We start from the raw sequence: 13,277 nt of genomic DNA, 5'->3' as shown, positions 1-13,277 counted from the left end.
GGGTCGGACCTGACCGCGGGGGATCGCGACAGGAAAAACACCTCCGTTGGAAACCTTAACGGGCAAGTTGGAACATGCCCAAGCTGTTAAACAATTTCTCAGTTACTCACTTGTTGAAAGCCATCAAAAGCCGCCTGAATTTTACAAATGGTTTTCAACACGGAGGTGTTTTTCCTGTCGCGGCGCACACAGATTCGCCGAGTCGTCACGGAAACCACTCTGCGAATTTGCGCGCACGTCTTTCATTACAAAATGTCCTTAAACAGTGGAATGTCCACATAAAGTCCTCATGCCGGCCTCTTCTGAATCTTCTCGGTTCTCTCACAACGTCCTGGGTGAATTAAGCCTTAAATTAGGATGTTTTCAGGTCGAAACAGGCTGACGATGGCGCCTGGAAGCGCTGCGCGACGTCCCGCTCCGTGGGAAGTCCTTACACCGACAGAAACACTCCATAATCTCTCATCAGCCGTTAAACTTTTCACCAAAAACCAGCTTAATTTCTCGAATAGTGTCCACTCGGATATTCCTCACAGGTCCAGAAAAAATTTTGATAAAGCAACGCACGCCGTCTCGAGCAGCGTATGAAACAAAGGAATTCAGCCAAGAGGGCGGGACCACATCTCACTCAAAGCCTGCCCACAGGGAAATGACGTCACCGACACGCGTGAAAAAACTCACGCATGCGCACGAGGGTTCAAGCATGATTGGTGTAATCGCACGTCATTCAAATCCATATAGTTAAAAAAAAAAGGGTCGGTTTATTATCTAATAGACCTCGTAGCTGTGAATAAAATACACACACACACAAAGAGAATCGTGTTTTGTTACTATATCGTCTTTCCAATAGGAGGCAGAGTAATCAGTGTAGGTGTAGAGAGAATCATGTAGTCACACGCCCACCTCTCTCACCTCCAGTCCACTCCCAAACAGTTTGCTCTTTATGTCTTCTTTATGTCTCAGTTATCATTTTCCTTTTATTTCCTTCTTTTTTTTTTCTTTCTTTTTCTTTGGATCTCGTCTCTGGCATCTTTAGATCCTGATAATTATGACTGTGTTTGGATCCTGATCACTCACCTTTGCTTATTTTTGCTTACCTATGACCTTGATGCTGAGATTTGATCCTGATCACAAAGACTTGATCCCGATCATATATTGTTGATGGTTGATATTTGATCCTGATCACAGGGCTTTGATCCTGATTACTCATCTTTGATTCTGACCATACATCCTGATAGTTGAAATTTGTTCCTGGTTTTTGATCTGGATCACTCATATTTGATCTTGATCAAATATCTTTTCTATTGTGGGGGAGGTGATGGTCTAGTGCATACCTGGGCAAACTGCGGCCCGGGGGCCACATGCGGCCCTTTGCATGTCTCTGTCCGGCCCTCATGAGGTCTGTGATTATTATTACATATATTAAAAATGTCAAGCTTGTGTGTTGCAAATCAGAGAGGTTTATTTAGGTATATTTACATATTATTACAATAATAAAAATTACCTATTAAAGCTATTAAATAGGTAATTTTTTGTAAAAAATTTGTAATGGGAGACAGCCGAGTTATCGATGGTGTGGCCCTCGGACATAATTCAGGTTCCCTATGTGGCCCCTTGTAAAAATTAATTGCCCACCCCTGGTCTAGTGGTTAAGGTTTTGGGTTTGAGACCAGAAGATCCTCGGTTAAAATCCCAGCCTGACTGGAAAATCACTTTAATCCCCTGTTGCTCCTGGTGTGTAGTGAGCACCTTGTATGGCAGCACCCTCAGATCGGAGTGAATGTGAGGCATTATTGTAAAGCGCTTTGAGCGTCTGATGCAGATGAAAAAGTGCTATATAAATGCAGTCCATTTATTTGTGATTTTTGACAGCGGTTGTGTCTTCATTATCTTATGTCTATCTGCCTGTCTGGGCTGAAACAGGTCAGGATGAAGGGGTGACCCCTGGCATTTGATTCTGATTGAGAAACTAAGAAACAATCCTGATTACAGAAACAAAAACCTCTGGATCTGACATAAAAGATGAAAGGTAGAATCAGAGTCAAAGGATTCAAGATCAAAGGCAAGACCTACCCTTTGATCTGGAGTCTTTCTTTACCCAAGGCCTATCTCATCACCAAATTTAATTTAAATCTGTTGCGCTATCCTGCTGGCTGGCTGACTGACATACAGAGAAATAAATGGTCATGAAAGCATAACCTCCTTGGTTGATTTAATAAGTAGAATATACATGTCTGTTGTAGCCTACAGTACGTATGACTCCTGTGTTGATGTCCACTGCTGTCTGTTACCTTTATGTTGCTGTAGTGACTGTGCTTGTTTCCATGTCCATAAAATAAATGCATAGAAATGATCTTTTTAAGGTGGAGCTGAACAGAAAGTATCGGTTGCACGACATCCTGACCCAAAAATCTGTGGTGACGTCGGCCTACATCAACGCCCGCACAGTGTTCAACAGATGCACGCTGCTGCTGGGTCGTTATATCATCATTCCCACCACCTTCAAGCCCTACACACTCGGCGACTACATGATCCGTGTTTTTACTAACGTGGACTCGGGCTGCAGGTACGATCGTGTAAATCAGCCACATGACTGTGTTTCATGTTGGCAGATGTTAAGTCATGGAAACATTTCATCTCTTTTTCTAGTCTTTTATAGGAAAGCAAGAAATGTGCCAGATTTTAAGGCCCCTTCACACATAGTGCGAAGTTTGGTCAAATACAATGAAACAGCACGAAACAGTTCGAATTAGTGTACCATGAAACATCGCGCCGAAGGACAGCGTGCACGATCCCAGTGCGAGGGTTCATGCCCGCGACAGTGTCTTTCGAGCAGGAACTGTTATGTGTCGGACGCAGCCCGGAGAACCGACCAGCGTTTGAAGGACCCAGTATAAAATAAGCAGAGCACGGTACAAAGGATAACAAAATTTAATTACATAACAGTGATGTGATAAAAGATATAACAAATAAGTGCGCGGTCTGGCGTGGTAGAAAAGCGGTGCGCTCCCAGCAGCACTAACGGTCCAGAGCCAGAACCAGTTCAAACCCAAGGACCCCGCCGACACCCCCCAGGTGGCCGCGACAAACCGAGTCTGTGAAAGAAGAAATCATTATGTGAGTCCACACTCCACACACAGAGAGACCGCTCAAAGGTGTACAAACAGCAAACACTTCCTGGCTTAATTACTAATCAGCTTCCCACCCTGCAGGCATGGAACACCCTGTTCACAAACTCCACTGCAGTGGAAGCTGATTAAACGACTAACATACAGCTCAATATAATAAGGTGTGAGGGACACCACATTTACTGACTGTGCAAATGTTAGTCACAAAACCTAACGTACCTCAGGAAGTGTGCTGACGAGCGTGAGACCTCACCCCCTCCTCTTTCACAGACCATGCATCAAACCTGGACGTTCTCTGCATCCACTGATGATGAGATGGCTCTCGAGACGACGATCTCACCCGTCTGGTCACAAGGTCGAGTCTCTGGCAAATACACACTGTGTACTCCAGACTTAAATGCCACCATGCTCCAATCCGTGTAGATGCACCACAGCTGTGAGTCCTGACGAGCTGCACATGATCAGCCTCAGGTGATCAGGGTGAGGTCCTTGTAACTCAGCCACACAGCCACTCAGTCCCAAATGCGCACCACCTGGAAGGAAAACCAAAAGACAGAAACAGAAGACAAACAAAAGCCAGCCAGGCACGCCAGCCACAACAGGAACACAGTACGAGGTGCATCACATCACACCGCTGATGTGGATTAAATAAAAACCAGCTGGTACCCGTGGAACCAGATCGCGCAGCTGATGTGGAATAAAAAAAAAGACAAAAACATACCACCCACAGGATTCATACCTGCACTTTACTGGTTGCCAGTCTGAAACTTTACCACTGAGCTACTGTCACTGACCTGCAATGGACGTATTTTAAAATAAAACCATACACCATAAAAACACAGCATTTTATATTGAATCCCTCTTATCAAGCGGGCAATACAAATATGATCGGTCTGTTCCTCTGTAGATGACCCATGGTCACAGACATATAGTCATGAAATGACATGAATGAGAAGCAGTTTTCTCTTATGTCCACATCTGCTGGCGCATCTCCAGCCGGCCCGCGCGTGTGTCCTGCCCGACATGCATGTCTTGTGCACGGTGCGCCAGAACTGACACCGCTTCATATGGAACAGAGCTCACATGGGTGACGTCAAAGTCAGATTGCTTGCTGTGTGTTCTGATCTGATGGTCCGTTTCAACCATGGGGCAGCCTGTCAATGGGCTGCAGCGAGGGAGCATGCGCACGCTGCAACCCACAGCATATATCGCCACAGCGATATATGTTTTCATTTATGTCCAAGTGATGACAGCAAACAGATACATGCACGTCACAGTGGGCAGTTGTTAGTCCGTGTCCGTCCAAACACAGTATCCAGCTGGGATGTCCAGAATGACAGATCTCCACAGCCACTTCAGTGGGTGGACACACCTCCTGTCAGTTCAGCGCACACACCAAAGCCACATTCATGGGACCTTGACAAATTTCACTGCCAGCATGACAGTGATTACTTGCAGACTGTTGCCAAGAGTGCGAATGGCCACACATTTTCTAAGAGCCAAACGAGCAGTGTTAGATGTTTATGTGTATTAGCTGGAATTTGGCCAACACCTGAGGCGAGAGGGATCGATGAGTTCGCACAGCGCACACTCTGTCTTTTAGCTGCTGGTGTGTGCAAATGGTTGTAGCAACAGGTGTACAAGGCGATCAAGGCAACTATGATTTTACACGTTTTGCACAAGATTCCTGCTTCATGCGCACTTCAACCAAACTTCGCACTATGTGTGAAGGGGCCCTTAGATACTCTCTGAAATCCTGTTAATTATTTTCCCTGTGGCAGCTATTCAAGAAAAGCACAGGAAAGAGTGATTTTGGAGACTTGAGAGTGTAATATTATATTTCACCATAGAGGCTTTGGTGATGGATACATTAGTCCTGGTGTGAATGTTTTTCTTGGTCATAGGCTTTGTTTTCCCTGTTTTTTATTTTCTGATACGAGTGTACTGATTCAAACCAACAGGGAGATTTAACTTGTGTTCAGAGTTAAATCTTTCAGTAATGATTCAATGCATCATTAAACACCAGAAGTACAAATGATGACGCTGTTTGCTTCGATTAAATGTGATCCTTGAAGTGTTGTTTTCTTGAGGTTGCATGTCATTCGTAATTACGTCATGTGTTCTGTCAGAGAGCTGACCGAGGATAAACCCAGGACAAAGTGCTGGAGCTCGTTCCTCGGCTACCCACAGGCTGTGACTCATGTCTATGTCCACTCAGCCGAGGGCCTGCAGAACCAGGACAACACAGGAGGTTAGAGTACTGCAGACCTTATTTCACGCAACAAGTACCCACGTCCAACATTAATCCTGTAAGGCCCGGTCCCACTGGGGAGAGGATTAATTGCACATGAGTATACATTGTATACATTGAGTATACAAATTACGGGCGTTCGCAACAAAATTGGCCAAAAATGACAAATGTCCCAGTATGAATTACGGATATATTCATAATATATAGCGAATATATGAGGAACAATCACGGATGTATAAAGCATGTATTGAGGAAACTGATCAGACGCATTGTGATTATCACAGAAATATTAGAGATGTATTGTGAATGCATTGCGCACGTGTGGCGGAAACAGCAGTTGCATTGCGCGTGCGCGGCATCTACATTGCGGCCATAAAAGAAGCGCACTCGGGCCTTTCGGGATCACTTTTCACACCGACATCACAGCCTCTGCAGCAATTGCTGGACTTGGACACGTTGATTCATATGCTGTTGGACTGCAGCAGCTATCACACTACGTCCTTGGGAATCCATAACTACATCTGTACCTCTCCACAGCTGGACTGGCAATGACTGGCAGGTATGTCGATATCTGGTTTGTTATGCATTCGCAAATTGTCTGCAAATCGGATGCAAAGCAGACATAATACAAACGCTTTATTCGTGGCCAATTTGTGTGCATTCGCTACAGTTTATTTTAGTTTGTGATGTGGACGTGATATATGCATTTACACACTGTACCAGTCCGCTGCCAAGCTGCAATACCCCGTCAGTTGCATATATCAGTGGATAACGGCCAAGGTTGGGTAGGATTACTTTGAAATGTAATCCAAAAGTAATCAGATTACAAGTAATCCAAATGTATGTACATACATACATGTAATCCACATGTATTCTTTCAAAGTAATCCTACCCAAGCTTGATAACAGCAGATATACAGCGCATCGACTGAGTATGTATTGCGTATGTAAGGCGGCTGTCATCTGCAACCAAAATTTGGTGCAGCTCAAAAATCCTGGCAATGGAAAAACGTGCCTCTGCGGATAATTGCGGATGTGTTCGGGTGTCAGCTGAGTCATACAAGCGTTTCACAGATATTGCGGATGTTTACCGAATATATACCACTTTTGTGCGCAATTCAGTGGGACTGGGCCTTTAGCGTGGTTTGATTATATTGATCTTTACATGTCTTCCTGCAGGTGCAGACCCTTATGTGATCATATCCTGTGAAGGCAAGTCGGTGAGATCCACCATCAAATTGGACACTTTGCAGCCAGAGTTTGCAACCAGTGCCATTTTCTACAGGAAGAAGCGTCGAAAGCCCATAACTGTGCAGGTAAGGTAGGACTTCTTTGGTCTTGATGCCAGCAAATAAATTGGCAGTGAAAACCCTTCTACCATTCATTCCTATAAATACTTTAATTAATCGATTGTATTCATTATATTATTTTAAAGAATGAAAGTAACAGGTTATGTTTTCACCCCTGTTTGTTTGTTTGTCTATTTGTGAACAGCCTGGAGCCCACAGTTTTTCATATATCCTTATGAAATTTTTTTCTGAAGATTCATATCCTGATAGACAAGAAGTGATTAAATTTTCAAGGTCATAGATCAAAGGTTAAAGTCATGAAAAATCTTGGAAAATTGGAAACATCCCTATCTTTATCATTGAATGAATTTTCAAAAATTCATATCTCTGTCAAAAAAGATAAAATTTCTTTTATATTAGACAGCGTTATGTAGGATGGTATCCTTTATTGACTGACAAAGTTTGATCCAGATCTGATGCAGATAACAGATTTGGGGCCATTTAAATTTAACATTGAAAACTCCATTTCATGTATATTTTACATTATATCTTAATCAAACATGCCCCAATCACTCTCATATTTCAAAGTGAGGTGCAAATTGGCACTCGCACTCACTATCACATGACAAAGTTTGACCTGGATCTGATCCGGATTATGGATTTTGTGGACATTTGAATTCAATTTTTTAATTTAATATTGAAAAGCCCATTTGGTGTACATTTTGTATTATATCTCAAACAAGTGTGCCTCAATCACTCTCATTTTTCTGTTATGGATTTACCTACACCACCAAAATTGGATGGGGGTTCCAATTTTATGCCTGTTTGTTTCCAGTTGTCATTCAGAAACCAAGGGCCAAAAAATAATGATAAATTGTGCATGGCAAAGATAACCAATGTTCTTTGAAAAATATCTGGGGGAAAAAAATTAGAAACTGAAAAAGTTGGAAAAAAAAAAAGAACCTGACAACACCAAAAAAAAAAAAAAGAAAGAAAGAAATTGATTCAAGTGCATGAACTAAATACATACTCCTGACATTTGATCACATCTAATTTATCTTCTGAAAAGCCACTTAACAGAACTTTGACCTAGAAAATTTTGTCCAGGGTAACATTTTTATGGAGTTGGAAATTAGTGTTGGCTGAGGTTTGAGCTCTATGAGTGTGGTGCTCTACTTCTGTTTTTTCCCCCCTTATTCTCAATAATATTCTTTCAGTATTTCTACAATGCTGCAGCAATGCTGACAGTGTCAGTTTGTTAGGTGGAGGTATAGCCCTGCTTGACACTTTTGAAGTCACTATGGCTTCCTTTGAATAAAACCTTTCTTTAATCTACAGTCTTTTACAAAAACTTTTATTTTAACCTGCAATTGGTCCACTTTGTGTTAGTTGAGTTTGTTGGAAATATTATGCAAAAGTTGTGATTTATTTTAATATTAAACACCATTCTGCACACATTAATATAAAATCGTCTTTTTTTTTTTCTTTTTGTTTAACATTTATTTTTTATTATTATTCACAGATCACATTAAACAATATTGGTCATCCAGAGAAATGAATAAAAGGAAAAGAAAAAAAAACAGCATAAAAAAACCTTGCTGTTAGTAACAATACTATTACTGTGTAATGTTTAATAAAGTGCTGAGAACAAAACTGCAACATGTATGTTATATGTTTGTAAAAGGGCAAGACCAAGAAAGAGAGAGAGAGGGGGGAAAAAAAGGGGGCAATAATAATAAGAAGTACTACCTAATGAACAATAAATGAATGAACAATAAATTAAAAGGGGATGTATGGGCTAACAACAGGAAGTGGATTCTTTTGTAGGGTCGTATACAGTTATATTGTTTCATTTTGAGATATGTATATAGTACATACAAGACAAAACAGTCCTTTTTAAACCAATGGAAATTAGCCAGTGATGTTAAAGGGCAGAGAAGGAAGAGATGATTTAATTCATTAAGTCTGTAGGATGTGCCTATACCTTTCGTACATAGGAGACCCATTTTGACCATGACCTTGTGAATTTATTCATTTGTAGACGGAGTGAGAAAGTAATCTTTTCCATTATATAAATTTCATTAACAATATCCGTCCATTCCTCTATTGTGGGGGGGTCGGGATGTAGCCAGTGTCGGGTGATAGTTTTCTTGCCGGCAGAAATCAAAACACCAAATAAGTATTTGTTGAATTGGCCTGTGAGAAAGTTAACTTCTCCCATAATAAGTGTTTTGAAATGAAATGGTATTTTTATATGGAACATGTTTTCTAATATTTTGTGTATCTCAAACCAAAAACTTAAAATTGCTGGACATTCCCAAAATATATGCCAGTGATTAGCATCCCGGCTCCCGCACAACCTCCAACACAATGGGTCTCCTCCTGCAAAGTGAACTTTCTGCTTGGGGGTCACAAAGAATCTGATTAGACATTTCCATGCAAATTCTCTCCATGTATGTGAGTTGGTGCATTTCCATTGAAACTCACAGTAACTGTCCCATTCCTCTCTCGAAATTTCAAAATTACATTCCTTCTCCCATTTATCTTTAATATAATCTGTAGAATAAGATTTTTTATTCATAAAGCTCTTATATAGTCTAGATATCATACCCTTGCCTCGTTCCGATGAATAAGCACGTAATACCTCTTTTAGTACTGGATCATCAGGGTCCACTGTAAAATTTCTAATCACCTGGTTAAAATAATTACGTAACAGTAATTACGTAACTGTAAATATCTGTAAAAGTCTTGCTTTTCCAGAAAGTGTTCCCTTCTCAGAGTCTCAAAACTTTTAAATTGTCCTTTATTTGTTATCGAGTGAAATGTTGTTATTCCCTTGATTATCCAGCATTTAAATCTAGAGTCCAGTTGATTCGGTTTGAAGTCAGGGTCGTAGGCGCACCATCTAATTATTCCTAACTTGTCGTGTAGTTTATATATATCTTTAACAGAGTTCCAGATTTTAATTTGAAAATTTGTTCATGGATTTTGCAGTTTGTTTAAGCAATTCCCCCCAGGTCTTTATTACCCAATACTGCCTGGATTGGGGGGTCCTTAATGAGTGACATTTCAATGTCTTTCCAGCTGGCCTGGTAGTCTTGATTACACAAATTTATCAATGGTCTAATTTGGGATGAGAAAAAGTAATCCTTTAAATTTGGTACAGCCATTCCTCCTCTCTCTTTCGATAGTTGTAGTGTTGTAAACCTTACCCTGGGTTTTTTCCCCTGCCAAATGAATCTGGAAAATATATTATCCCATTCGGAGAATTGTTTTGTGGTTATTTCAACTGGAAGGGCCTGGAATAGAAAAATAAATCTCGGGAGTATATTCATTTTTATGGTCTCCACCCTTTGAGTAAGGCTCATAAAGGGGTTGGAGTTCCATCTTTGTATATCTAGTTTTATTCTAGTAAGGAGTGGGTCATAGTTAGTCTTTGCTAATGTGGTAATGTCCTTTGGAAACAGTACGCCTAGATATTTCATTGAGTCTTTGTCCCAATTCAGATTAAATTTGTCCTTAATTTGTTTGGATGGAATATAATTATGTGTTAGGATTTGGGTTTTCTGAACATTCAGTTTATATCCCGCGTATTTACCAAAGCTATCTAGAAGCTTGAATAGTTCAGAAAATGAGTGAGCGGGGTCTTTTAGGTATATTAAGATGTCATCCGCGTACAGTGCAATTTTGTGTTCATCTCCATTTATGGTAATACCTTTAATATCATCAATTTGCCTAATCCATTGAGCGAGCGGTTCTATATATAGTGCAAATAAGAGTGGTGACAGTCCACAACCTTGTCTAGTGCCTCGCTCTAGTTTAATTGTGTCTGAGAGATGACCATTTATTTTGATGCGGGCAGATGGATTACTGTATAGACTGCTGATTCCCTGAATAAATTCTTTATAAAAGCCGAATCTCTCGAGAGTCTTATATAAAAATTTCCATCTCACAGAGTCAAAGGCCTTCTCTGCATCAAGGCTTACCAATAAGGCCTGAGTCTTATGTTCTTGTATATAGTTTATAATATGTAATGAGCGTCTAATATTATCATAAGTTTGTCTCTGGGGAATAAAGCCCGTTTGGTCTGTCTGTATCAAGTAAGGAAGAACCTCTTCAACCCTCTTGGCAAGTATTGATGTATACAATTTGTAGTCAGTATTCAGGACAGAGATTGGTCTAAATGATCCACAACCTAATCTGTCTTTTCCCTCCTTCGGAATGACCGAGATTGTAGCTTCTCTCCAGGTTGGCGGGATTTTCCCCTCTTTTAAAGCTATGTTAAATATACTAAGGAGGTTTGGTGTTAACTCTGTTCTAAAGATCTTATACCATTCAGCAGGATACCCATCTGGCCCTGGTGATTTGTTTGTTTTGAACCTTGAAATCGCACTGTTCAGCTCTTCTTTTGTTATTTTAGCTATTAATTTTCTGTTTTGATCTTCTGATAGAGTGGGTAAGTTAAGGGATGTTAAAAACTGCTCTATTCGCTGTTCCTCTTCTAATTTTGGTTGGGTATATAATTTTTTATAGTAGTTTTGAAATGCCATTTGTATTTCGTTTTGCTTAAATAGTAATAATTCAGAGTGTGGGTCCCTAATTTTGTAAATTGTGTTATCTGACTGTTGTTTTTTCAATTTCCTTGCCAGTAGCTTAGAAAATTTGGAGCCAGATTCATAATACTTTTGTTTTGTATAAATCATGTTTTTTTGTATTTCTTGTGTATATTGGGTGTTAATTTCATTCCTAACTTCTTTCAGTTTTGAAGTGAGGTTTTGGTTAGATCCCTTCTTATGTTTTATTTCGAATTTTTAGTTCTTTATTCAATTCTGATAATCTTAACTGCCTTTGTTTCTTTTGGTATGCGCAAAAGGATATAATTTTCCCCCTGAGAACCGCTTTTAGTGCATCCCATACTATTTCTGGGCCAACTTCTCCATTATTGTTTTCCTCCATATAATGTTTGATTTCTTCTTTGATTTTTGTTTTAAATTGTTCACTATTAAGAATACTTGTATTTAACCTCCATAATAAGATTCCAGGGTTGTTATTTATTTGCAGTGACATGGAGAGGGGTGCATGGTCTGACAAGTCGATATTACCTATCTCACAGTCATGTATTCTATGGCGATCTTTTTGGAAAATAAAAACGTAATCTATTCTGGAGTAGACAGCATGTGAATGGGAGTAATGTGTGTAGTCTAGGGTTGTTGGGTAGAAGTCTCTCCAGAGATCGATTACTCCCAGCTCTGCCATAAGGATCTTGATCTTCTTGTGTATGGGGGTTTGGGTAGAGTCTTTGGAACCATCCAGTTTGAGATTGAGGCGTATATTCCAGTCTCCCCCACATATAAGTATGCCCGTTGCCTCCATCATTAGGTCAAAGATTTTTCTATAGAAACTTATGTAAAATCATCTTTTTAATGTACATAATTTCAAATATTGATTTTGCTGAAAGTGTTAATGTCACATAGCTAGAATAAACTGATTTAGTAAGTAGGCTGCAACAAGTAGGAAGCTAGCATGTAGCGCAGTAGCTCCTGCTAATAACTTTACTGATCATGATGAGATGTTTTTCAGGAATTTCAGACTAACTTGTCTTGCATACAATTCTTTGCTAACTTCAGGTGTGGAACAGCAACACGGTCAAGGACGAGTTCATGGGCCAAGTGGTTCTGTCCGGGTTGGTGGATGACACGGCTAATCCTCAGAGGCTTAAGTTGAGGAAAAATGGCCGGAACATGGCTGATGAGATGCCTGGAACCATCGTGCTGAGGATTGTCACTGCAACTCAGCTGACCGCTATGTGACCTGGTCAACTGTATGAGAGTGGGGCAATTGTTTTCGGTATAGAACTATCTGGTGCACAGGTGATACATGCATGTACCTTTGCCAAAGTACCGCTAGCATTACTGGTGCGACTGTGTGTTTACACACGAAAGAATTTTAATTATTTCGAGTGTAAACACACAGTAACACCAGCCGTAGATGACACAGCTGGTGCAATTTAGGAACATCCTTCACTGGATTTTGGTGAATTATTAGCAAAGTTAAGACACAAACAGGACACTGCTAGACAAAATATTTAGTCCTGCCATATCTTTTACATTTTTATCTTCTTAAAACGTTTTTGTGTAACTTATAAAACATGTTCAAAATGTCTTAGAGCTGTGACAAAATCTGTCTTTTTTAATATTATCCTGTATAACTTTTACTCTATGTACAATGTTAGTTATAATGCATACCAAATAAAAGTTACATTACTCTGTTCTAATGATCAACTGTCTCTCAAGATTATTAGATAATACAATTTTTATATTATGCAAAACCTGAATGTGAAATAGAAATCCTACTATAATTTGAGCAACATGTGTCTGTCTCCATTTGTTCCCTTACTGTGTGATTTACAACAAACGTGATTACATGGATGATAGTTGACACCAGAATTGATTTTAAAGCATTTGTTTAGGCAAAGGTCAAGGTCACTGGGGTCATATGAGGTCTGTTAGAAAAGTATCCGACCTTATTATTTTTTTTAAAAACCATATGGATTTGAATCGTGTGATTGCGTCAGACAAGCTTGAACCCTCGTGCGCATGCGTGAGTTTTTTCA

At 40.0% G+C, this 13,277-nt stretch overlaps 1 protein-coding gene across 2 annotated transcripts in view; it reads left to right on the top strand.

The window, feature by feature from the left end:
• LOC117517504 (calpain-5-like) overlaps positions 1-13,027 on the top strand; it is a 63,460-nt gene extending 50,433 nt beyond the window's left edge. For both annotated transcript variants that reach the window (XM_034178532.1, XM_034178533.1), the window contains exons 10-13: positions 2,361-2,563; positions 5,255-5,376; positions 6,555-6,691; positions 12,292-13,027. In XM_034178532.1, coding sequence (XP_034034423.1) covers positions 2,361-2,563; positions 5,255-5,376; positions 6,555-6,691; positions 12,292-12,474 — 645 coding nt within the window. In that variant the 3' untranslated portion in view covers positions 12,475-13,027. The remainder of the gene's footprint in view (positions 1-2,360; positions 2,564-5,254; positions 5,377-6,554; positions 6,692-12,291) is intronic.
• The last annotated feature ends 250 nt before the right edge of the window (positions 13,028-13,277 follow it).

The sequence above is a fragment of the Thalassophryne amazonica genome, chromosome 9 (assembly GCF_902500255.1).
Source record: "Thalassophryne amazonica chromosome 9, fThaAma1.1, whole genome shotgun sequence".
Lineage (NCBI taxonomy): Eukaryota > Metazoa > Chordata > Actinopteri > Batrachoidiformes > Batrachoididae > Thalassophryne > Thalassophryne amazonica.
Note: the sequence above shows the minus strand (reverse complement) of the source record. Positions and strands in the feature narration are given on the sequence as shown.